Genomic DNA, 27,357 nt, shown 5'->3' with positions numbered 1-27,357 from the left:
TAAAAAAGCAGCAAATTAGAAATAACTTCAAAAGTTCGGCTAAACCGATTTTGTTGAAATTTTATATGTGAATTAATTTTGGCTTTGTCACGGAATGATCTTCTTTTGGGATATGTCTAGTCTGGAGAACTAAATTCTTTTACATTCCGATTTGAAATTTTATCTATCAGCTTCCTATGACAAAACGAAAATCCACCTAGGTGAAGACTTTTGGAACAAATCAGGTGTTAGCAACTCGATTTTTATTATGAGTCAAATTGACATTTTTATGCAAAAAAAATGAAATAATCGGCCGATTTCCCTGAAATTTAATATTGAAATTAAAGATTTAAAAAAATGAATTTCGGGAACATTGCAGCTCGGAAACCAAGATGGGTACCAATTCTGCATTTTTTCCCATATCTAAGGAACCAACTGACGGAATTTGTTGAAATTTAATATTTGAGTTATGTCTACTACCGGGTATATCTAGTGAACTTTTCAAAAAATTTAGATGACACCAACCGACTGCACTAAGAGTCAAATTTGCATTTTTCTAAATATGTTAACTAAAAGCTTACTAGCGTACATAAATTTTGGAAAGAAGTATTTAAAATCCATTTTTATATTTTCTTCATCACTTTTGTTGAACTTTATTACACATTGCGGCCGGTTATTTACTGATCACATCCGATTTTTTTCCATATTTTTTAATATAATTAAACATTTTTTTTGAAATTAATATAAAAATTTTATTATTTTTCCAGACCCGCAGAAACCGAATGTGATAAGCCAACTTTTTAGAACCGGTGTATATAAGCAACAATATACAAATAAATATTTATAAAATGGCATATTGGAACAAAAGAATATAGTTCTAAAATTAGTGAAACAAAACTTTCTGAAAGGATAATTATTTAAGTTTTTCTCCCTTATTGAAATCGGGACTCTTCAACCCTCCTCTGTATTTCCCTATCACACAAATGCTATCATTGTATTTACTATCACAATCTAGAAGAGCGCTATTTTCATATAAATTATGATTTCAATAAATGTTTTGAAATAAAAATTTGAAAATTAGAATTTAGTAAAATTTTCCAAAATTTATATTAGTGGACATGCAATGTTGTACAAAAAGAGTTTTACTGTAAACTTTTTATAAAATGAAAAAAAAAACATTCTAAAATAAATTCAATGTAAACAAAAAATTTTTTTGGATTCAATTGTCATTTAATCATAATGTATGTATTATACATACACATACATAAATATCGAATCATTACAAACATTAATGGGGCGTATTATTTCTTAATTAATCGAAAATATAATAAAGATAAGTGAGGTGTGTTAAATGTTTACATTTGTGACATATTAATTTTTCTATCAGAATAAGTATCTCAAAACGACTACAAGAAATGTGACCCGTACAAAAAAATATTCAATTACTTCTTAAATTTATGTAGTGTGAAATTTTTTATTTATACAATTTTAATATTATTGTTCAAATATACCATACGAAAAAGGTGTTATTTTAAAAGTATTCTAAAAAGTGATTAGTTTGATAATAATCAAATTTGGTATAGATTAACTATGTATTTAGTAACTCTGAAATAACATAAATGTTAAGTTAGTAAATTAGAAATGGAAAACAGATTTTTGTATAAATACTTTAGTACATTCTTCGAATGTCAACTTTCAGATTGAAATTTTTAAATATAACAAAATAATTATTAAGAATAAAAATATGGTAGGGAAAAATTCATTTACATTCAAATATTGTCATCATTTTCAATATAAAACTTATCAATTACTAAGAAATGTAAAACTAATATTATTAATTGTAAAAAGATGATTTTGTTTTTAATTTAAAATTAATACTGTCCAAGAAATCATATTATTTCACAGAACCTATATAAAACTCATTACTTATTAATTAAAAAGCACCAATTTATTGGAAGTTTCTTATCAAAAGCTTTGAAAGAAGCGAATTTTGATAAAGTTTCGAGTGTTAATTTAGTATATTATTGTTGATTAAACACTTCCTTTTCCAAATTTAATTTAATATACAGTACATTTAAGTATGCTTAATGTGTAAGTTGAATATTAATATACTGTAGAATAAAATTGCTTCCATTTTATATTCAATTACGTTTCATAAGAAATTGCAATAATATATAATAACTTATAATGAATTATCTCGCTGCGTATATCACATACTGCCCATCTTAAGTTCTCTTTTCTTTATAATATTTTAATAAAATTTAGTACGAACTTGATAAACACAACTACTTTTTTAATTTTATATTATACTTTTATTGATTACAATAAAGTATAACTTTATTTATAGAAACTGAAACTAAAAATAATCGCAGAACCAGTAAATTATCAGCAATTTTAAATTAATTAATTGAATTCAGCATTTTAGATAGAGTTATTAAAAATTAAAATGATCCAAAAAGTTGCATTTTTGAATGAAAAGAAATTATTTATATAGTTATGGTTGCAAATCAGTAATTAATTCATGTTTGACTTAATCTCATATATTATTATATTTATATTTCCAAAACGAATGTTTCATCAAACCACTAAAGCAATCTGAAACCCTTAAACAGCATGCGTTTTATGCGAGATTATTTTTTTTCGAAATATTTTTTTTTAATACAAATAAATAAATTTTAATTTAATAATGATTTATCACTTTCTATAAAATAAATATGTATACAATACCTATAAATGTATATGTATATTTTAATATAATTATGGGACAAGTTATGGGACATTTTGTATTTATTTATTCATTGATAATGATGAATATTGATCATCAAAATTTAATAACAATGAGTTTTTTTAATATAAATACAATGAAGAGTGCATATAGAAATCTTATCGTAAGTCCACTGAATTGATAAAATAAAGGTAAATGAAAAAAAAGTAAGCAAGTATATTAACAATACATAAAAGTGGTAGTGTGTTTGTATTATTGTATAAACTACAAATGGTATTGATTTGGAGCAATCTTGATTTCCAAAAGAACAAGGATGAGAGTAAATTTACTGCATATAAAATGAAAGCCGTTTACAAAGAGGCTTATTTTATACAAGAATTTGTCGTGCACAACGAAACACATGCACCATTAATGCAAAAGTATTGCAATTAAATTAATAACAATTAAACTGAAAACATTATAAATTTCAGACAAAACCTCTAAAAATTTAACTATTTGCATTATTTGATGTTCTGCTCCTCGTTTTCACAATATTGGATACTTATACTTTTCTTTTTTCCTATTAAAGTTAATAAGAATTATATCATGTGCACTGATATGAAATGAAGGTAGCAAATGGATTAAATGACACTAAATTTTTGATTAAAAATTCGACAACTTTAATGTTTTAATTGAATAAATATTTAGTCAATGGCTCAATGTCAATTAATACTGAACTAAATATTCAATAAAACAAAAATTAATCTTTAAAATACAGAAGCTCAGGAAATATTTTTTAGGATTGCCAAAACAATAATACATACAAATTTGTAAATTCTTTTTTTTGTCGTATTTTGAGAGTTTGCATCGAAAACAACCAAAAAAAAAATTTATTATCTTCCTGATAAGCCAATAATTTCATTAATAGATAAGAAAATAAGACGAAATAAATGTATTAATCATATTTAAAGCAAAAATAAAATGAGATTTTTAGAGGTCTTTCATTATTATTTGTAACTTCTAGTTAATTATATCGAAAATATTAGAATAAAATCAAAGTAAATTTTTTTAGTTGTTTCAATTTAGTATAACGAATATACAATAATGAATTTAAATAAAATAAGCTGTATATTCCTTTTAGGAATTTTAATTTGTGTTGTTTCATCATCTCATAATTCCTCAAAGCATATTAAAAGAGAACAATCATGTAGAAAACATTGTCCACTTGGACAAAAATGGATTTGTAGTACCAATGGTACACAATATCGTTTCTTTATGAATAAATGTTGGATGGATAAGTTCAATTGTGTTGAAAAAGAAGGTATATATATATATATATATATATAGATCGGTTTTTGTTGTTGGAAATATTGAAGAAATATTTATAAATTTGAAATCTTATTTATTTTATATTAATAATGAAGAATACAGTCATGTTGAAAGGAGATTATGTCAAAAAGCTCATCAAGAACATCATAAATCAGTTGTAGCCTCAAATGCTCATAAATTGGATCTACCTAATTCAGATGCTATGAATAAATGTTTAAAATGTAATGCCGGTTATAAACCAGTATGTGGATATAATGGTGAAATTAATCACATGTTTAAAAATAATTGTCACCTTAAACGTTTCAATTGTATTCATACTGAAAAAAGTGAGTAATTTATTCATACTTAATTACGATTTTAATTAATTAATAAAATAAATATTTTAAAATTTTAAAAAATACTTGCATAAGTTGACAAATTTTCCAAACAAATACAAAAATTTTGATTTGATTGAATTAAAATTAATATTGTCATATTTTCTACTTATAAAACACTTTTTTTTAAGTTTAATTTATATTTAAAATAATTTCAGAATTCCAAAAAACAGCATTAAATAATTGTCCCATACCAGTAATAAATAAAAGCCGAGGTTCAAGAAAAGGAAACGGAAAGATAGAGAAAGATTCGACAGCGGAAGATAAAAAGAACTAAAAATATCATTTAAACTTTTAGGTTTAAACTCAATTTAAGCTAATATCATTATAATTTTGAATGAAAAACTATTTGGCGCAATAAAATCACACAAATTCTGTTTTAATCGTATTTTTCAATAAAAAATAATTAATATTTCAATATCAAATCGTAATTCTAAATTAAAAAGAAAATTTTAACTTAACGTATATACATGATGGGAATAGTTTCAAAATTTTGGTTTACATGGAACGAGTAACAAAGATATTAATAATTTTTAAACCTAATATTTGAAATTTGGTTCCTTAACACTAAGTTAAGGAACCAAAAACACTGTAGAAGCAATTACGAAAACCAACAATTGGGTATTTAGCCATTTGTAATTTGTTTAATTCTTTTTATAAAAATATAATTATGTATATTATATAATATGCATAATATTTATAATAATATATATATATATATTTATATATTATGTTTAATTATTTAACAATCAATTAAATCTATCTGAAAACTGCCATCTTAGGTACAGATAATATTAAACAATTTTGATTTCAAAACCGTTTTAACAAATTATTTCTTGTTTAAATCCTGAGTAGCTACAAAAATATTTTTGAATTACTTTGCATATTCATTATTTTTACTATTATTATAAGTACAAAATGAAAATTCTTCGATTTAATACTAATTTTATCAACTTATCAATATTCTCTCAAATATTCTGTGCATTTATATAATTTTTTCATGCCGATTAGTAAATTAATTAAAAGATACCGTCATCCTGAATGTAGGCAATTATTTTGAGCTGACATTTCATATACTTTAACTGTAATTGCATATCTATTTATTTTTTTCTTTTTATTTTATTACATTTTTAATGTAATATACGTAAAACGAAGTTTTATTTAATTTTTTATTGTAAGTTATTTTTTAATGTAACAAAGTTTATATGATTCAAGTCCGCCCCAGATTGCACATTAAAATATGAAAATTTAACAATTCTATAGAAATATATAAAAATCATTAAAAAAACGATAATTTAAACACTGATTTAACAGATTATGAATTTTAAGGCGTAATTAATATTCACATTTTATGATAAAAGTCTTTGTTCTTGAGATATTTTAATATGGTCTTCAGAACAACAGGATGTTGAAGTTTGTAATGTTCCGTAGTAGAATTCATAAATAGCTATATTGCTCATCTTAATTTCATTGGAAAAGTGAAACTTAAAAATTATTCGTAACTAGTATTTTTTATGTGATTTTAGTAAATACATATTAATTTAAATTTTTGAAGCAATTCAGCAAATACGTGAGCAATAATTATTATTTTGCTATATAGCAATTTCCATTTATTCTAAAAAAAAACTTACTGTTATTTTGACAGAATTATGATACGAAATTACCCTGATTTAAAGCTATCAGATTTTTTTTTTTGTAATCCCAAATGGAAAAATAAACATTATTTATTATCGAAAGATAAGCGTTATACTGTGCGGTATTAACTATTCTACATGATAAGAAACTTTATAAAGGTGGTTAATTGTAAAACTTTTTATCAGGTTCAATTGAAATTTTTGAGTAACAAATCGACCCTTTTACTATTATAAATAATTTTTTCTTCAATACAAAAAAAAAATATAAATTTAATAAACATTATGAAATCCATAGCCGTTTTATTAGTTTTTTCACTTTTTATTGCATTATCAAAATCTATTCACTTAAAAAATAATTGTTTAAGACCTTGTCCAAAAATTTATGATCCAGTTTGCGCATATGATGGCGAAAATTTTAAAACATTTTCCAGTTCATGTTCAATGGATCTTCTAAATTGCGAAAAAGAAACACGTAAGTCAAAAGATAATTTAATATTTAATGGTGATAATATTTTAATACCACATTATTAAATAATTTATTTAGTTATAAATTTGTTATTAATAAATTGTAATTGTGGTATAATTAAAATTAAAATTTAGGTGAGTGACAAAAAATATATGTGAAAATACTTCAATTGAAATACGCACAAAGTGCAATTCTAAAGCAAAATAGCAAATTTATTCGAAATGTGACGGATTAAAATATTTTTAAGTTTAATTTTTAATTTAATACTTAAATTAAATAATATACACAAATAACATTTATTTTTAGATTTTACTGTTGCTCAACAAGGTGAATGCAAAGAAGATGAATCTGTCGCAGAAAACTTGGACGTATCTAGCGAATGTAATAAAATTTGCCCATTAATTTATGCTCCAGTATGTGGTTCTGATGGTTTAACCTATGGTAATATGTGTGACTTTGAAATTCGTAATTGCCAATCAAATTTCAGTAAGTTTTACATATTATGTGTTGTAATAACCAATTTTAATTTACATTTAATTGTTATTTTATACATATTAAATTTTTTTCAGATTTATCAGTTCTTAAAGAAGGTGAATGTTAAAAGTTTCTACAAAAAATACTGTGATAGAAATATATATAATAAACAAAAGATTAATGAAATTTAATTAATAAAATTAAGTTGCATTTTTTTAAAACGTTTTTTTTTTTTTTAATTAAAAACAATAAATCTGTCGCCATTTATAAATTAAATATTATAATTTAACACGATCCCCAATGACGATTATTCTTTTCATAAAAAAAAAGTAAATATCAGAAATCATTTGACTCGCACATAAGAGCAGATTTGTAATAAACTATTTACAATACAAAAAAAATCTGTTTAAAAGTGATGTTTCAATTCATAAAGCAAAAATAACATGTTTTTTTGTGTTATCCGACTCTTCCAATAATAATCTGTTCTGCGTTTGCATCTCTTCATGTTATATACGAGTTTAAAAACGAGTTTTATTTTAGAGCGAACCTCTTAGTTTTATACCACTTAAACATTTTTATCAATATGTAACACTTACATGAGAAATTTTATTTAGGAAACGTGGCCGATAACAAAATAACTAAATTTAAGTTGATCTTAACTTACTAACTTTTATTTTAAAACTATACTAAACTCTTAAATGATGAGCGTCCCTTCTTTAACGCACACTAAATTAGCAAAAATTATTTTTTCAAAACAAAAAAAAAAAAACAAAAATTTTTTTGAGCGTATCTATCAAATATTTAAGAATAAGACGCATAAAATGGAAAATATTTTTATACTAAACAATTAGTTAATTAATATTTGAATTTTGGAAAAAAATTCTTGATATTGTATAATTGATTATCATATATAGATTTTATCTAACATTGTAAAATAGCAAATTGTTATTCCAAAAGAAAAGGGTATAAATAAAGCAATTATCAACCTTATTAATATCAGTAATTTACCAACGGGGCTTTAATAAAATTACATATATATATTAAAAAAATGTTTTTTGCAAAAATTTTATCATTAATATTTTTAGCATATAACGGTTGTACTGCTTTTAAGCTATTAGCAGATGAAGATGATTTAGCAGCCAAATTTTGTATGAGACCATGTCCAGCAATATATTCTCCAACTTGTGGTTTTGATGGCACTACATATCATGTATTTTCATCACCGTGTAGTATGGCAGTTGAGAATTGTTTTCGTCAAACAAAACATAAATATTGTAATTTATAATATCTTACACTTACATGTTCCAAAAATTTATTTAATTTATAGTTAAATTTTATACAAAAAAAAATTGTTTTTTTAGTATTTTCATTGGCATCATTCGAAAAATGCAATAATGAAAAGAGTAAAGAAAAATGTCAAAAAGGTTGTCCAGACATTTATGATCCTGTATGTGGTTTTAATGGAACTGTTTTTCAGGATTTCGCAAATAAATGTGAATTTGAAATAGAAAGTTGTTTATCAAATTACAGTAAGTGTCGATTAAGATCTTAATTATGAAAATATCCTTTTAATTACTTTCATAAAATTTGATAAAATTAATTTATTTTTCGTTTAAGATTGGGCCCTTGTAAGACAGCATGGAAAATGTCATGAATACTAAAATTTGATTGAACATAAAAAAACATTATGTTCTATAAACTAAAATACAAAATTATAAATAAATCATATTACCTTTGTAATTTGAAATAAAAACAAAGAAATGTTTTTTTTTTAATTTTATTGTGTTATAGCATATTAGGAGATTATCAAAGAACGCCAATTAACAAAAAACCGGAGAGATTTTTATTACAATTTAATCACTATAAAATTGAATTCTTAATCAATATGTTTTCCTCTATTCTTTAAGGATCTGTACTGATCTGTGATTTACATACCAGTTATATTGATATATAAATTTATCGAAACCGACTTTACCGGAGATTATTCATTAAATGGTAATATGAAAAAGTCTTCTACATATGTATATAAGAACTTAACTACATACAACAACAATACTACAGTATACGTACAGAATTGATATTCATTTGCAAAAACCATATTCTTGATTTTCTAGCATGTTCAACTAGCAAAACGCTTTTTATTTCATTTTTCAAATTTTATTTGATTTTCACAGTTAATTAAGTTACATGAAGACCCATTCAACATGTTATCTTCAATATAATTAAATTAGAAGTTTCCCATGAAAAGAAGTAATTTTAAGATAAAAATCTTTATATCTGCTTGTAATTTTTTATCGTAAAAAACAATTTTTATGTTCTTTTTATATAGGCAACTTGAAATTTAACAATTTGCACAAAATCAAATATTAAAAATATTTGCATATATATAGTTATAAAATAAACTAGAAATTTCAAAATATTTACTTATACACATATATACATATATATAAAAACATTCTAAAAATAAGTAAAATAAATACTCGGAAACTGGAAGTTTCACATCATGTTCCATTACTGAAGTTGTAGTAGTTTTTTTCATGTCATTTGATAACGAATTGAAAATATAAGTGGAAAATCGTGATAATTAATTTAACTTTTTTATATTTAATTAGCTAATTAGAAAAATTCGGACTTCTGAATACTTAGACCTGAAAGCATTCTGAAACTACCTGCACATATAGACATAATTGCATAGATTAAAGAGATCTAACAAAAAAAAAAGTGATTTATTTGAACCTGGGAATACTCTAAAGTATTTTATTCAACGTGATATATTTTATTAAATTAACTCCAGACCCTGCTTTTATGAAATAATAACAGTTTTTGACATGAGATTCTTTAACTCCCAAAAAAAATTAAAAGTTTACATTTTAAAACAAAATAATTCAAACTAACAATTTCGAAAACAAACAAACATTGGGGCTAAGAACCAAATTTTCAAAAATGTCCCTTTTAAAAAAGTTCTAGTGGTCTTCAATACCTTTACGATGGTATTCTGCATAGTTATTCTTTTGTTTACTCTTCTCTTGAAAAATTTTTAGAAAAGTTCACAAAACCTTAGTTGATTTTCTCTTTGGCATCCCATTCCACATATTAAAATATTTGGCAAATTTAAACCATGGTCAAAAAGGGTTTAGGGTGATTACTTCAGACCTTAAAAGGTCGAATGCTAAAACTCTGCAATTTTCCTCGCTAAATCCTATCGAATATCCTTTGATCCAAATCTTTATAGCTCTTCTAAAGCTACCTTAATTCTTTAAATTTGGAAAAAAATAAGAAAACTGAAAACAATACAGTCGTATTTCATCAAAAATGTTAGATATTCTCAAATTCAATTAGATTCATAGAATTACATAAAACTATTTTAATATTTAAACCGCTCTATCGTAGAGATTCTACTTTTTTAATTGTTTTCCTAGAAAAAGTATTGCACCGTTATTCCAAGAAACTGAAATACGAAATTTTAAAAAAATACATAAACTAGAGATGATCAATAATTTAAAAAGGCCACCAACATAGGCTAAGTTGTTGTGTCTCAATGCCAAAAAATTAAATAACTCATGACGAATTTATGTAATATTCATGCAATAATTTATTAGGTAAAAAGAATGAATATATTCTTGATTATCGTTCTCATTGCATACGGTTATTTTCAAGCCGTAAACTGCAATCGATTTAATACCTGCAAAATTTTTGAACAATAACCAGAGTGAAACAGTATGCAACAGCACTTGCAAAATTGAAAGTTTAAAAATTTTTTACACCGAAACAAAAAGAACAACTTAAATCCTCTATCACATCCCATAGGTTTTGGACATGGAGCAAATGCAAAATTAGAAAATAAAACAATTTTTAAGTGCATCATTGCATCCTGATCACGTTTTAATAACATAAAAAGCAGCATTTGAATTGAAATTTTAGATCACAAGTTAGTCACAATATTATTCATAATAGTAAATAATGATATTGTTAATTTACTAAGAATTTTAAGCTGAATTGTTAACAGCCTCTTACCACATTAAATAATACTCACAAGAAATTAATTTTAAAAATTTTTATTTTCCGTATAATTCATGACATATACATCATAATATATACAATTCTTCTATACATCACAGTTATTATAAGGTAAAAATATTATAAATAAAACTAATATAGTAAATTTGTATGAGATATAGATAAATACATGATTCTAGATCCGGGGAAAATCTTCAATTATTCAACATTTTTCAGATTTCAATAAACGTAAATCTGCAGAAATATAAAAAGAAAATAAATCATCTTAATAATAAGCTAATCCTAATATGTAACTAAATTAATAAGTTAAAATAAAAAAAAATTGAACTTACGGAAATCTGCATTACAATTTGCCACTTCAAATGTACACAAATTTCCATATGTTATAATATTGACACCATCTGTTCCACATACAGGATTGTAATCAAAAGTGCAAGCTTTGTTACAATTTTTCGTTGGAATTGGGATTGGAAGTTTATTCTCATCAATATCTTCACATCTTCCTGATTTAAGACTAACCCATTCTATAAAATTTTTAAAGGAAAATAAAAAATATAAAATCGATTTTCTTACGATAAAATATAAAAATATTTGTCTGAAAGTTGGATAAACTTACTGCCATTAGACATACAATTTTCGTATTCAAATAAACATTTATTAGAGAATGTTTTTAATTTTTCACCATCATAACCACAAACTGGTCTGTAATCCTTAGTACATCTTTTATTACATTTTTTCTCATCACATTTATACAATGCAGTTTTCATATAAACTATATACACAAATTATTTGAAAAATAACCCAAAAAGGAGGAAACGTTATACATAATTATAAATTTATTTAAATTTTAAAATTAATAAACTATAAATTATACTCACCATGAGCTTTTCTAACTTGTAATACGCAATTCTGCACTTCCATATCACATTCAGAGGCAAAAAGGTAATGTTTGTAACCGTCATAACCACAAACGGGTAAATAAATAGCTGGGCATGGTTTATAGCAATGCTTAAATTTATTGTCTTCCTTCTGAGCAGGATGTGCCAATGTAATGGCAAATACTAACGAAATCATAAATAAACTTTTCATTTTTAAATTTATGTTAATTTTTTTTTACGATATTTTCTTATTTAAAGTATTCCAAAGCCTTTCGATTTCTAATGAGTTCTCCTAAAACATCAATTCCTTTTTATAGTACAAAAGTAAGAAAAAAAAGCGTGGTATGTTTTTTTTTATTTTAAATTCACAACAAAATGATAACAATTTGTAAACATGTGTGATAATGTGAAACAATTCATTCTGAATTTACAGGTGATTCAAATCTTATCTTGATTGTGAAGGAAACCAATTATTTTCAATTTGCTACTATCAAAACAAAAGTATAAAAAAAATAATTGCCGGTAAGGAGTAAATATTATTGATGACTTATTGATCGTATACTATGTTTCTGATCAGTCTACAATCTATGTAAATAAATACATATTTCAGAAGTGATTATGTTAAAAAATAAGGGAAAAAAATAAGAAAACAAAAAAAATAAAAGGTAAATAAACATTCCAGAGGAAATTTCGCATAAAAGAATTTTGCGGTTCAAATAATTTTGTTTTTTGCTTTATATGCGATTGTTAATTAAAAAAGTAGGACGAATATTTTAACCGTTACGTCATAATGTCAAAAATAGAAATGAAACTTCGCACTTATTTATGTATGTACATATTTAGATATTACATGTATGTATACACTATTGAAAAGTATCTTAACTAATTTTAAAATTTATCTTTGTTTTAGCAATAGCAATATGGCGGAAAAAGACTCGATTTCATTTCACTTTTTCCTTTACATATAGACAAACATTTAGATTTTGAAAAACGAAACTTATTTGACTTAAAAGTACAAAATCATCTAATACTCATCAAGTATGAGTATTTGCCACTCGAGTTTCTTACGAGTTTGTTTTGACGAATAATAAATTTGTATGAAATTTCATGTTCCTACATCTATAATATTTGATTGGATTGTCAAAATTATTTTGAAAAATTTTAATAGTCGCAATTGAATATATTTTTCTTTTTCAAATAGTATAATTGGCAACAATTTGAAGTTAAATGTGTCATACTTTGCCGTCGGTTGATCTGATACTTACGCTTTATGACGAAATTGCTACTCATTTTTTGCTACCGTTATAAAGCGTAAGTATTAGATCAGACTTCGGCAAAGTACGGCCATTTTACTTCAAAATGTGGCCCATTATACTGCTTGCAAGAGAAAAATAAATTCAATTGTCAGTAAAAGTACAGTTGTTCATACCTGATTTCTTTCGAAAGTTAGGTGATTTCTCTTACTGCCAGACGAAGCTTATATATAAAATTTCACGAATGAAATTCTTAAAAATTGTCAAAAAAGTAAATTCAGTATTAAAGATTCCGAGACCTAATATATCTCAAAAATTGATTAAACCGTCTCATTCTCAAAGCACACCCATATAAAGGGAGAAATGCATTTCAGCCGAAAACTCGACATGCGAAATTTGGTTCCATCACTTAAGCTCTCCTCACTAAAAATGTTGTTAGTAATATAAAAATACGGTTTACGGTAGACTCGTCACCTACCTAGTAAACTCAATGACGTAAAAAACTGGTTCATGGTTATCTACAATATCATGCACCAGCCCTATGCTTCTCCAAGGGGCGAAGTAGGAAAAAAAGAAATGTAAAAATACTAACAACTTACTACAAGAAATTTATTTGGGCGTGCAACAGATGTGATAGAAAAGCGTTCTATTTCGTTTTATTAAAGATCTTTAATATTCTAGAATGCTTATCTAACAAATTTTGAGTGTTCAATATTTTTTTCAAATGTTTACATACATAAACAAAAATTTATTTTTTTCTATTAAATCACTTGACTTTGTTACCCTTCAAAACGAATAAACTTTTGAATTTTATATTTTTCTAGATCATTTTGTCAAAAGAAAATTATACAAATGATTTTACATACAACATTGTAAGTCAAAATTGTTTTTTATGATTTCCTCTTCTATTTTCAAATACATTCACTTCTGATAACCGTCAATACCATAACAATAGTAATCTTCGCCAATATTTGGCAATATTTAAATAATTAATTATGTAATTATAATTTGAAACCATTTTTTTAATTGCGTTCAATACCAATTATTTCTTCCTTATGAGATATGTATGTATATGTAATATTTTATTAAATAATTTAGAAAGCCAACTCGGTTCATTTATTTCATATAGAAATTTCGTCAATATTAGTTATTATTTATGTAAGTATATTTAGTAAATCATTTTAACAAATCTTAATCTTTTTTAGTAGATTATCAAGACCTAAAATAATTTATTAATTACATTTATGATAAAATTAACAAAATAAACATATTTTTGTAGCTACTACACATAACGCACGTACAAATAAATGCTTACAACAGCACGTTTTGTTGATTACCTCGAATATCAAACACAATACCAAGAGGGATCCATTGAAAGTGGAACGGACACTTGAATTTATATCAAGTAATTTACCAAAAATTACTAGTAAATAATCAGCTCTGTAATTTTCTTGAAAAAAAAAACCCGATTTGGTAAAAGTCTTTAGAATTGGTCTTTAAAAATAAGTTTAGTACCAAAATGGCAATTTTAGACATGTTATTTATGGCTTTATCGAAGGCCTTTAATAATACATTCCATTTCTTAAAAATCGGATATTTCTTCAAAAATTGCCTTGTTTTGGTATGAAGGGGGTTTTTAATTAAAAATAGGTTATAACGTATTTACACAATCTATCGCAAGTGAAAGTATCAAAAATAAAATATCATGACTTAACATGTTTACGTATATCATGAGTTAAAGTCAAAATGCGAAATATTTCTATATAGTATAAACGGCAACAGAAATGCAAGTGAAAGTTTGTTCAACTGCAACTGCTTGGAAAACTGAATATATTCGCAACCTAAATATTATAATTATCTACTAGTACTGGTGATATTATTTTAAAATAACACATATACAAATTTTGCAGCTAGAGCATAACACATATTATACAGCATTTTTAGCAGAGACAATTTTAGGTTTAGCACATTACTAAATTTATCGTAAAAAAACAATTCTGAATTCGCCTGTACTTATGCTATTATGATGCAATTTTTTCAGCAATATGCTTATAATTAATTTTTTGAGGTAACATTTGAAATATGTTAGTATGTTGAAAATACGTTATATTATGTATGTTAATTTCAGTTAATTTTAATTTTCTGCTGCATATTTTTATAAAAGGCAAAATTATTTTGAATAACTCTAATACATTCTAATAAGTACTTTACTTAAAATGTAAGATCAGTTCTAGTGGTTATATTAACCTTGAACAAGTTGTCAATCATAGTTGAATATGAGAAAATTTGATTTTCATCGCAACATTATTCATCATAAAATTATTGGTAATAAAGTCAAAAATAGTAAAGCATTTCTTAAAAGTCCATAATCCTGCAGTGGAGGTACTTATACTTAAATTTTTTTGTTAGGAGTAAATTGAGCTTAAATTTTATTTGGGTTTTGTAATTTTTTCCCTTACCTTAAGAGCGAGGCCCAAAAATACGAATAATAAGTAATTACTAATTATAAATTATTAGTAAGTATCATAATTATTATCAGTATTATTTATAGTATATTATAGTTTTGCAGTTCACGGTTGGTTATGCTAGTAATAAAATTGATATTTGTTCGCAAATAATTAATAATTTATCGAAACCATTCAATCACATCTTAGTTCTGGGAAATCAATATAAACAACTTTTTTAATTTTAATTAAAGTTTTATTCACAATGTAACGTAAAATATAAACAATATAAACAAACGTAAAAAAAATAAAAACGTCTATTCGAGTACTGACTAGAAAAATCAATTCATACATATTGACATAATCAGCACTTATATTAAGCTAAACTCTTGAAATTGATAACTCTATTCACTAATTTCAAAACTGTTGAAGAATCGTTAGAACTCTGTTAATTGTATCAACAAACTTTGAACATTTTAATAAAAGTTCAAGAGCTATTGATTAACTTAAAAATTCTTTTATTAGAATGCATATAGAAACACACGAGTGTAAATAATTTGAATTACTTTTGCTTAGATATTTCTATATTTCATTGGACTACCAACATAAATAATTTTAAGCTTTAAAATTTGACTCTTAAAAATTTGAATATATAGTTAAGTACTGGTAAACTAAAAAATGTACTATATATCAATACAGGGTGTTTTGCATAAGGCGACAAATAATTTCAGGGATGATTCTTTGATCAATTCCCAGTAAAAAATTTTATCAGTGGAGGGGGAGTGAAGATATACTCGTTTTCGGACTACAGTCTATTAAAAAAAGAAACCAGATTTTTCCTCCATGCATTGATTGCTCAATATATTTGGTTTTACTATCAATTTCATTTGAGTTTTTCTGATACCCTAAAACGACTTAGCTCTCATAACTAAACGATATAACATTTTTCTTTTTCTCTCACAGTTTTGCCAGTAAAAAGTGTTAAATGTGTTTAGAAAACATGGAAAAAATTTCATACATTAATTAAATTTCTATTATTTACTTAATATAAAAAATTTATAAGGTATAAATAAGGTATAAATAAAAGTTTTACTTTAATAAATAATAGTTTCTGATTTATACAACATACATAATATACATATATATATATTATAACTTAAAACGTACTTGGCATTAGGATTTTAGTTTATAATATGCAGCGAGTAATTATTTACGAATATAAGTCCAGATCAGCGCAATGATTTATAAATTTATTAATTATTTTATTTATTTATTTAATGTTTAATTCACGTTATTTTTAACAAACAATCTTCTACATTAAATTATTATAATTACATACGTAACATACATAATAATATACCAAAATTGTATAGCGCCACAAACATTTATTGCATACATTTAACATTTATTGCTTACTTTTAATTCTTTTAACGTTTAATAGGTTTAAAGAATTAAACGTTAAGAATTAAACGTGCTTGTCATTAACACAATAACATTTTGTTCAAACAAAATCATATAAACATTTCTACGAACACTTGAAAGTTTAGACTTGGACAGCTTACCCTGCAAGATTTCAACAACAGGTATTATAAAACATTAAAAAAATAAGTCTAAAACAGCTATAAATTTTAATGGACGTTTTGTCATTGTATTGCGGTGTTAGTATTCCTTTTCCTGTCTCTTGAAACTTGGGTTGTTTTGTTTTATATAAGATGCCCATTATGAACCAAGAGACAAACATTAAAGTACAATATTATTTTGTAAATAACATAGAATACTTTACCAAATTTTATGACTATACGTTTTTCATAATAAATCGAAAAAAAACATTGATAATATTGTTATCTGGAATTTAGATTAATAAGTTACTTTAAATTTATTTAGCATTTGAATTGTAAGGGAAATAAAAATAATGAAAACTGTAAGCGTGACCAAATATTTATGTTTATACAAAAATGTTCATGTAAACTGATATGCTAATTAGTTTACGAATTTATTAAAATAAGTACATATTGTAGGCATTTAAAAATGTACAAGTATATACATATGTGTACCTATGTAAACATTTTGCTTTAAATACATGCTTTTGCCTTCCGTTCAATCTAGTTTAATATGTCCTGCGTTTACATGACTTTCTAGTAATATAAAATAGAATATAGTCAATAAAGACGAAATCGCTAAATGCGGAAGAAATGGTTTGGATTGGAAATAATTTCGTGTTAAAAGTCCAAGATACAAATGTACATAGAAATTTAATTCTAATGATAAATAGGTATCTACTATTACTACTGAACGGAAAATAAAATTTTGTTTTGCAGAGACTTACTTGTAAGGTAAGTACGAAATTTTTTACATAATTAGCAAAAACTTTACATCTCTGATTTTAGAAAAATTGTGTTTTGTATGAATATTAAGGCCTACAATAGTACCTATTTATCATTTAAATTCACTTAAATATTTTTGAGAATTTTTTTTTTTTTTAATTTTAAATAAAAAATAAATTTTGGTGTAAGGGTTTTTCAAATATTTGCAGATTGATAAACAATATCCAATGTGTATTAATAATATATCCCAAATATTATCAATTTGGGTCATTTAATTTGTAAATATTTTATGACTTATGCAACTTTTTAAATAAAAAGGTGCACAAAACGTTTTTCGTTGTAGTTCTTCATTTCAATTGATCAGTTCATAAAGGCTTTTCAATTTTATAATTATACATTTTTAATAAAATGGAATTAAAATGGTTAATAATTTTAACATGTTTTATCATTAAAATACAAGCCATTGAGGTGGCAAATGAAGAGGATAAGAAAATTAATCAAATTATCGATGATCTGTGTGTTATTCCATGTCCAAAAATAATAGATCCAGTTTGTGCAACTGATGGAAATATTTTTAAATTATTTAATAGTCCTTGCCTAATGATTCAACATTCATGTGAAAGTAAAACAGGTAAAAAATTAATTATAGTTATTATTCCCCGCTATATTAAAATGGAAACTATAAGTTATTATTTGTTCTTATAAATTTAACAGATTGGTTCCAAATTGAGCTGGATAGCTGTTCAGATGAAAGTATACCATTAGGAAGAAGTTTTTGTGAAAAACCTTGTCCATTTATTTATTTTCCGGTTTGTGGTCATAATGGCAAAATATCAAAAATTTTCCCTAATCAATGTGTCATGGATGTGGAAAATTGTTATTTAGAAGAAAGTGAGTTGCAAAAAAAATAAATCTATATAAAAAAGAAGAGTATATTTACCTTTAAATACTTGTATTTTTAGAATTTGTTATAACAAAATTGGCCGATTGTTTTAATGTTGTACCAGCATAAATATCCTGCAAAAATTTAAAGATAATTGCAAATTGCATATGTCTTTTACAATTGTATTATTTTGAAAGTTAAAGTTGTTTCACAAAGTACAAGTACTTAATTAAAAATATATTATATTATTCCAATTTTTTCATTGCATTTAGGTATTTATTTGTTTTATTTTATTGCCTTAAATTTACAAATTTAAAACTGAAATCGAACAAATCGTTTCATCTTTATAAGAATACAATTTATTAACTTTAAATTTATAAATTCAAACTTTTCCAGATTGATTGAATATTCAAAAATCTCATAAACTTTTGAAGTATTTATATATTTACTATATTTTACATACATTCATATAACATATGCACACTACTCGTATGTTGGAACCACAATTTAAATTGCTTTTATAAAATGTATGTTATTATTTAAATAACTTGAAAAAATATTATCATTTAGTTTTATTATTCAATAGTATTAAATATATAGGTAATTTGATATTTTTTAGCTTACACATTCTCAAATTCTTATCACCTAGCTAGATCATTTCTCTGTTATCTTCAACTTTATAAGTATTATTGTTTTAACACACTAAGTATTAATTGCAAATTTCATTTAAATACAGCACCAAATATTAAATTGAATTACTTTAAATAAAGTCGACAAGGTTTACTGTATTGAAGCTTCGTAATTAACAATTCCGCTAATTTATATTAAATAGCAAAATACAAAAAACTCAAAATGAAGAAATATTTAAACGTTTTTACCATTATTTTAATATTTTTGTTGTTTAATTTTGTAATCTGCAAACCATATACGGCACCAAATGAAACCATTTTAGGTGTAGAATGCCCTACTTTTTGTCCAATGGAAGATGAGTTCAGGCCAATTTGTGGATCAAATGGTAGCGTTTATCGAATTTTTGATAGCGAATGCTTTGTAAAATTACAGACATGTATTGACAAAATATGTAAGATAAACAAAATAAAAAATGTTTTCATTTTCATAAAAATTCTATTTTTTTCCAGATTGGGATGATGTGCCAATGTTAAATTGTTTATCAAAACCAAACACAAATTGATGAAGGATAAAGTTTATAAAAATATTAATTAAATTATTATAAAATACTCATATTGAGTTTAGGTCCAAATTGAAGAGGAAGTTTTAAACTGCAAAGCTTTTATAGTTATATTAAGTATACCCAGATTACTTAAACGATATTTGAAAAAATATTTAAACAAATAACAAAAAAAAAAAAAATTTAAAAAAAAAAACAAAAAATATTTAAAAAAACCATTACATATGAACATACATGTTAATAAAATAATATTATATTCAAGATGTCTATTTTACATTTTTTTTTAAACAAAAAAAACATCACAGGAATTACTTTTTTTGCTTATATGCTTATGATAATAAAGTTTAATTTTAATTTTAGATTAAGAGCCTATATAGTTTACGCACTGAGCAAAAATAAAGTAAGTGAAGTGACTATCACAAATACGTACATAAATTCATATATGTATATTCTGACTCAAAATTCCAAGTTCCAAGCGTAAATTTATTCCTAAAAAACAAAATATCACAAAACTTTTCTTCGCCTGGCAACAAAAAGTAATATTAATTGTCAAGAACAATATAAGTTTTCACTAGTTAATGTACAAGGTTGTGTACGGATGTTTTGATGTAACAAAGCAAAATTTTGTTCTGTTGCAGCAACTATTCTCCACAAAAACGTAGGTAACGTAAAATATACATATCTTATACATATTTTGAAGGCTTTGGCAACTTCATGTAATCTAATGGAACGTTACATTTTTACAGTGCTTTTTAAGCAGCTTTTTACACACAACGATTTGAATGAGATTTTCATATAAATTCAAATTTAATATAAAAATTAGACAATCAAAAAGTTTCTGTTTTTAACGGACATCCAAAATAATTTTATTTTCAAACAACTCACTTTTATTATCGAAGTTAACTTTGCTGTTTGAAAGTGTTTACCAACTTCAATATTGGCACAATATTTAAATTTTTAATTTACTACAATTATTTACTTTTATAATTTTTACAACCTCGACCCGTCCTTTATGCAATTTTTTTACAATATTGATGAAAAAATTATATTTTTTTATATAAACTTTTATATTCTCTTTTATATTTAAAAAAAAAAACGTTGTATGTGAAGTGACTTCAGCCAGTCGCATCTATGCTTTTTATAACTTAAAAATTGTAAAATTGCCTAAGTAATGTCTTCTTTCTACTGTCTTTTTTTCGTTACACGTTCGTATAAAAAGAAAAACCTTGATATCAAAATTAATTCTTGTTTAAAAATGTGATGAAACCAATATGATAACAAAATTTATGCAAGAACAAAGTGGGTATGTAACTACTACAAAATTAAAATTTGTGAAGAAAATTTGTTTGACAAAATATTCGAAAACTTATGTTTGCCACCCACTATTCAACTTGGTCAATCAACAGGTTGAAAAACACGTTGATCAACATTGTTTTAATTTCTTCAAAATTACATATGTAGTTTCACACAACATATAAAGTTACGCTCCCAAAAATTGAACTATTTAATATTTCTTCAACTAAGTTTCAACTATCAAATGTTTGAATAACTAGTCCATTGAACGTGTTGAAAACTTGCTATATTTTCAACGTGTTGAGGGACCAAGTTGAATAAAGAATGGACAGTATTAAATAAAAACATTCACAATGTAATATAAATTTAATATAATTTATAATTATTTATTTAACTTATTCTATAGTATTTTTTTTTCCTTCTTCACTCCTATAAGGAGCATAGGGCTAGTTCATGATATCTCTATCATGTCCTAGTTTCTATAGTCATAGAGAGTTAGCTAGGTAGGTGACTAGCCTACCGTAGTTTTTATTTATATTAAATATTTCCGTTTATTATTATTTTACTGCTTATTTTTCTTAGTCTTTTTAGTGTCGCATATTATGAATATTTGAAAATTACTTGTATAAATTTATTAATATTGCATGTTAAGTTATATAATATTGAATTCTAGTTTAAGATTCTATAGTATACTATTCTTGAATTCCATATTGTGAAATGTTTCCACTACTAAGTTTAATTTTATATTATGTTGTACATATGTCAAAAATTTTCTACAATATTACATTATTCAAATTGTAAGTATACCATCAACGCAGCAAAAGTACAAAAATTGAAGTTAAAAAATTTTAGCTGTTTTATTAAACATCTTAAAACTGATATGTTAGGTACTGAGAATTGCCGCCATTTTACTTTTAAAAAACCTGATAAGAAAGACGTAATTTGTATTATTTGCCGTCAGACAAAGTCTTATGTCAAACAATGTTTACGTGACTTCAAAACTTAGATTTTGTTGTGTATGTAAACGGTATTCAGTTTAAAGGCGGTACCATGAAGTAACATTTAAAAAAAAAACTTTTTGCTTTCTATATTCAGCAATAAAATGTACCAATTGTATATAAATGGAAATAATTTACTAATAATTTATCTTCAATTGTAGCTTAAAAGTTGACAGTTATCTTATTTTTGCTTGAAGTAAAAGGATCAAAGTTTTTCATCTTCACTTTATTCAATGTATTCTTCTTTATTCAAGTATTTGAACTTTTTAATCGTTTACATTAAAGAATTTGTATTTACTTCCATGATGCATGAAGGATATATAAGTTGTCATATGCAGTTGTTTGTTTTTCTTTCCTGTATGAATACAAAACTGTTACACTATGATAACACCGATGAACGAATTATGAGTATTGAATTATGGTATACAGTTATTCTTCCTTGCGAATTTTACATTACCACATTGTCAAACTAGCAAATTCAAATCTCAATATTTTGGCTTATTTCTTTTTATATTAATTTAATTATAACTAAAGTTAATATGATCATAAAAACTTATTGAATAGTATTATTGCTAGATTGTAAACAAAAGGCTTGTGGACCAATTTTGTTTATGTAAAATAACACCAGGTGGATTGACAAAACACGAATTGTATTTTCCTATAAGTGCAGCTCCAAAAAAAATGTCTATAACCGCCTCTGTCATGCTTTTGTACGTCAAGTCAAAAAAGTCAAAGAAAAAGTTTTTAAGGAGCGTCAATTTTCGCATTTTTCTATGTAATATTTTTTTTTAACTAAAAACATAACACGAAACGGTAATAATTCTTATAATTATAGTTTGAACTAAATTACAAATTACAACTCAAGTAAAAAAAATCAATCTCAAATTTTTGTGGATATTAACGAAATATTTAATGAAAAATGTCTCCCCATCCTGTCTACATTGAAGAATAAAAATGTCTGCAAGATAATTTAGAATTTCTTATCAACTAAATTCTGACAAAATTTTTTTCAAACCAAAAACATTTGGAAAAACTTTTAGACATAATTTCTTAAATTATCAGTGAAGGAAGAAAAGGGCCTTAACACAATTAGAAATATTTAAAATGGCTATATTTAGACACAAGAGAAGTACTGTTCCAAAATTACTTAATTTAATATGATTAACTTATTTAAAACATGTATTTCATATTAAACTTCATACTTAAAAACCAAGTAGTATAAAAACTCTTAATAACAAGAGTTATTCAAGTACACAAATTGATTGTTCTATGCTATCTGTTAAAAATCAATTGCTTGTTAAACGACAAATAGTGTGGTGATGGTGGTCGCAAAGCCCCATTCGAATACAATAGTATTTGGTTTTTCGACTTCTCATTGTTTTATTTTACAATTCTGAACTCTCATAACAACATACGAGTATTACAAATGCTAAATTGAAAATGCAGCATTATTTTAAAATTATAATGTGTTTGTTTTAGAATTAAAAACTGAATTATAAATGTGGTTACTTATTGCATTAAAAAATTTGTTAGACTCACATTTGTTAAGTACACACGTAGATACCTACTTACCTATCTATACCTAAAATAAATAGCAACGTAGCATAACTGCACACTTTACAATTTCTCAGTTCTATTATTTTTTTTAAAACAAATAATTTTGAAATTTACATATTTCTTTTTAGATAAACCAAAGTTACTAAAAATGAATAATAAGCAACACCAACAAGTAATATAAAATTAACAAAATAAGAGAAAAATAATATTCCTATTGAAACGAAATGCAGGATTAATTGTTCGTAATTAAATTGAACCGAAAAACTTATATATCAACATTTTCGGGCAAAGATTAGCAAGTTATTTTAAATTATTCCATGTCAACTCGAAAAACTAACTAATCTTTTTTGTGGATTTCAAAAAAAATTCTGACGAAGGTAGCAACTATTAAATTTCTAAAACTGGGAAAAAGTATGAACTTGTGTTCCTCCATTGGCGGTGCTAGTGGCGGCCAAAGTAATAACAGTTGTGGTGCTGGAGGTAGTTCATCTAACATTGGTGCTAATTGCACATCATCTTCTGCAGTTGGTGCAACTGCAACTACCAGTTGCGGTGGTTCAAATACTGTAGGGGCCTTAGGTGGTAGTAGCAGCTGCATTGCAGGTCAAAATATATCAAATACAGGAGGCAGTAGTAGTATTGGAGCTGGTAGTAGTGGAGCTGGTAGCAGCAGTAGCGAGATGCCTCCAGAAACTAAACCAAAACAAGTTACTGTAAAGCATCCTGAATCTAACAAACCGAAACCTACAACAAAGAAAAGTAAGCCTGTACAAGCAGATCAGGAAGTAATTAAGCAAATACAACGATGCCGCGATGAAGGCAAAAAATGTTTGGACTTGAGCAAATCATCAATAACTGTTATTCCATCAACTTTAAAAGATTGTACACATTTGACTGAATTTTATTTGTATAGTAATCGTGTATCGCAATTACCACCAGAAATTGGATTTTTAATCAATCTGAAAACATTAGCATTAAATGAAAATTCTTTAACATCTTTGCCAGATACATTAGTGAATCTAAAACAACTCGAAGTTTTAGATTTGAGACATAATAAACTCTCAGAAATTCCCGATGTTATTTATAAATTAAAATCGTTGACAACGTTATTTTTGGTATTCAATCGAATACGATGCGTGTCTCCTGATATAGCAAACTTAACAAATTTACGAATGTTGTCTTTGCGTGATAATAAAATCCGCGAACTAAGTCCATCCATCGGTTATCTGGTGAATTTGACAACACTGGACGTTTCACATAACAGCTTAGATCAATTGTCAGAAGAAATTGGAAAATGTGTAAATCTAAATTCACTTGATTTACAACATAATGAACTGTCATCGATTCCGGAAAGTATTGGTAACTTGAAATACTTAAAACGACTGGGACTCAGGTAAATAAATGATAAATTTTTTGGTAAAAAATTTTGAGTTTTTTTAGTTATTTATCAAATAAATAATTCCCATAGGTACAATAAGCTAACATGTATCCCTGCATCATTAAAAAATTGTAAAATGATGGAAGAATTTAATGTTGAAGGAAATGGAATATCACAACTTCCTGACGGACTATTGGCTAGTTTGAGTGCTCTAAAGTCAATAACATTATCTCGCAACAAATTCCATAGTTACCCATCTGGAGGTCCAGCGCAATTTACTAATGTAGAAAATATTAATTTGGAACACAATAAAATAGACAAAATTCCCTATGGAATATTTTCACGTGCTCAAAAGTTAACGAAATTAATAATGAAAGAAAATGTTTTAACATCTTTACCATTAGATGTTGGAACATGGGTAAATATGGTGGAATTAAATTTGGCAACAAATTCCTTAACAAAATTACCCGATGATATTATGAATTTACAAAATTTAGAAGTTTTAATATTATCTAACAATATGCTCAAAAAAATTCCAAATACTATTGGGAATTTGCGTAAACTGCAGGTTTTAGATTTGGAAGAGAATCGTATTGAAACCCTACCAAATGAAATTGGTCTTTTGCATGAATTAGAAAAATTAATTTTGCAAACAAATCAAATACAAGTTTTACCGCGAACTATTGGTCATTTGACAAAATTAAAACACTTAAGTGTAAGCGAAAATAATTTACAATATTTACCTGAGGAAATTGGAACATTGGAAAATTTAGAAAATCTTTATATTAATCAAAATCCATGCCTTGAGAAATTACCATATGAAGTAGCATTGTGTCAAAACTTGAAATATTTAAATATTGACAAATGCCCACTAAGTACTATTCCAGCTGAAATTCAAGCCGGCGGACCGTCTTTAGTATTACAGTGGTTAAAAATGAACTCGCCGTATAGACAAATGTGATTTGATATCGCAATTGAAAATTAAAAAAAAATATCCAAATTAAATTTTACATTGAGTTATACATGTTTTATGTATAAATATGATGTACATTACAAAAATTGTCTCCAAACAAAGGTAATCTGAATATATTAATTTTTGACATACATACATATTTCAGTTAATCAAGTAAAATTTTTCACGTATTTTCAGATATGCAGAAACGCAACTTTGCAACTCTAACTATCTTAACTTGTGTTTGAAAAGCTAAAAAATATTTACTATTTCATTAGTAAAAACTCCATATTATGTATATTAATTTCTTAATCCATTTTTCATTCGAATGTTCATTAATACAAATTAAATGACAAAATTAAAAAAAACTTAATAAACGATCAAATCGATATTAAAAGCAAAAACATATATGATAAATATACCAAAAATACATATAGAAATTGAATTAAAAAATAATACGCAAAAGATTTTCATAAATGTAAATGTGTGATTATAATATAGCTTTAAACAAATATTCAGGATATGCTTCAGTGTTTTAAGTTTTTAAATTGAAAAAGAAAACAACAGATAATTGAAAAAATAATTTCATGTTAAAAATTTTACTAAAATTAGTTTATTTAAAATAAAAAGTTAAAAAAATTGTTAAACATATAAGAAAAATTTATTTAAAATATTTTCTAAATAATAGAAAACAATAAAAAACGACGATTATAATAAATTTAATGCGATCATTAGCTTCTAATCTTATTTAATTTTTTTTATGAAAAAAGCTCTTACAGTTTTAATAAGTGGCAACAAGTTCAAATTGCAATTAAAAAACACTTGATTTCACTAAACAAAAAACGTAAGATAAATTTCAAAACTAATGGGTGTTTTGAAAGTGAAATTAGTTAAATAATTTTCTGATATGAAAGAATTTTACATGTTTTATTATTGGTAAATTTAAATACATTAGAGTGCATTGAAATTAATTTTCCCAAGATGTTTTTTAAAAAAATATTTAGCTGAAAACACTTTTAAAGCCCAATTAAAGTAAAATTTTAATTAATGGTTTATGTTGAATATTTTGCTTTCTTTTACAGGAAATATTAGGAATTCTGGTGCCATAACTTATTCAATGTGCGTATAAATAAAGTATTTTTTTTCTTTTATATAAGTATAGTGGTAAGCTAATATTATTGGTATTATAATTTTTGGCTCAAGATTTTTGTTTTTAATTTTTGAACAAAAG

At 25.0% G+C, this 27,357-nt stretch overlaps 4 protein-coding genes across 5 annotated transcripts; all 4 read left to right on the top strand.

The window, feature by feature from the left end:
• The first annotated feature begins 3,695 nt into the window (after nucleotides 1–3,695).
• Nucleotides 3,696–4,769, top strand: LOC129612556 (U-Kazal-Dg21.2-like). The gene is made up of 3 exons (XM_055526224.1): nucleotides 3,696–4,004; nucleotides 4,108–4,338; nucleotides 4,545–4,769. The coding sequence occupies exons 1-3, from the start codon at nucleotides 3,788–3,790 to the stop codon at nucleotides 4,661–4,663; spliced, it is 567 nt and encodes a 188-aa protein (XP_055382199.1). The 5' UTR covers nucleotides 3,696–3,787; the 3' UTR covers nucleotides 4,664–4,769.
• A 1,451-nt stretch (nucleotides 4,770–6,220) lies between these two features.
• Nucleotides 6,221–7,181, top strand: LOC129612955 (U-Kazal-Dg21.2-like). Its single transcript, XM_055526819.1, has 3 exons — nucleotides 6,221–6,492; nucleotides 6,793–6,972; nucleotides 7,056–7,181. Exons 1-3 carry the CDS (start codon nucleotides 6,303–6,305, stop codon nucleotides 7,085–7,087), a joined length of 402 nt encoding a protein of 133 aa, XP_055382794.1. The 5' UTR covers nucleotides 6,221–6,302; the 3' UTR covers nucleotides 7,088–7,181.
• An 11,158-nt stretch (nucleotides 7,182–18,339) lies between these two features.
• On the top strand, nucleotides 18,340–18,914 carry LOC129614248 (U-Kazal-Dg21.2-like). The gene is made up of 3 exons (XM_055528743.1): nucleotides 18,340–18,507; nucleotides 18,591–18,767; nucleotides 18,839–18,914. Exons 1-3 carry the CDS (start codon nucleotides 18,477–18,479, stop codon nucleotides 18,886–18,888), a joined length of 258 nt encoding a protein of 85 aa, XP_055384718.1. The 5' UTR covers nucleotides 18,340–18,476; the 3' UTR covers nucleotides 18,889–18,914.
• Nucleotides 18,915–22,953: 4,039 nt separating this feature from the next.
• LOC129614291 (leucine-rich repeat protein soc-2 homolog) lies at nucleotides 22,954–26,568 on the top strand. Of its 2 annotated transcripts, none has more exons than XM_055528832.1 (4): nucleotides 22,954–23,052; nucleotides 23,925–25,189; nucleotides 25,265–26,249; nucleotides 26,325–26,568. In XM_055528832.1, exons 2-3 carry the CDS (start codon nucleotides 24,210–24,212, stop codon nucleotides 26,133–26,135), a joined length of 1,851 nt encoding a protein of 616 aa, XP_055384807.1. In that variant the 5' UTR covers nucleotides 22,954–23,052; nucleotides 23,925–24,209; the 3' UTR covers nucleotides 26,136–26,249; nucleotides 26,325–26,568. The 2 variants fall into 2 exon arrangements, with proteins under 2 accessions (XP_055384807.1, XP_055384815.1); XM_055528840.1 differs by lacking the exon at nucleotides 22,954–23,052 and adding an exon at nucleotides 23,081–23,195.
• The last annotated feature ends 789 nt before the right edge of the window (nucleotides 26,569–27,357 follow it).

The sequence above is a fragment of the Condylostylus longicornis genome, unplaced genomic scaffold (genome assembly GCF_029603195.1).
Source record: "Condylostylus longicornis isolate FDR11 unplaced genomic scaffold, ASM2960319v2 ptg000004l, whole genome shotgun sequence".
NCBI lineage: Eukaryota > Metazoa > Arthropoda > Insecta > Diptera > Dolichopodidae > Condylostylus > Condylostylus longicornis.
This window is presented reverse-complemented; position numbering and strand designations above follow the sequence as displayed.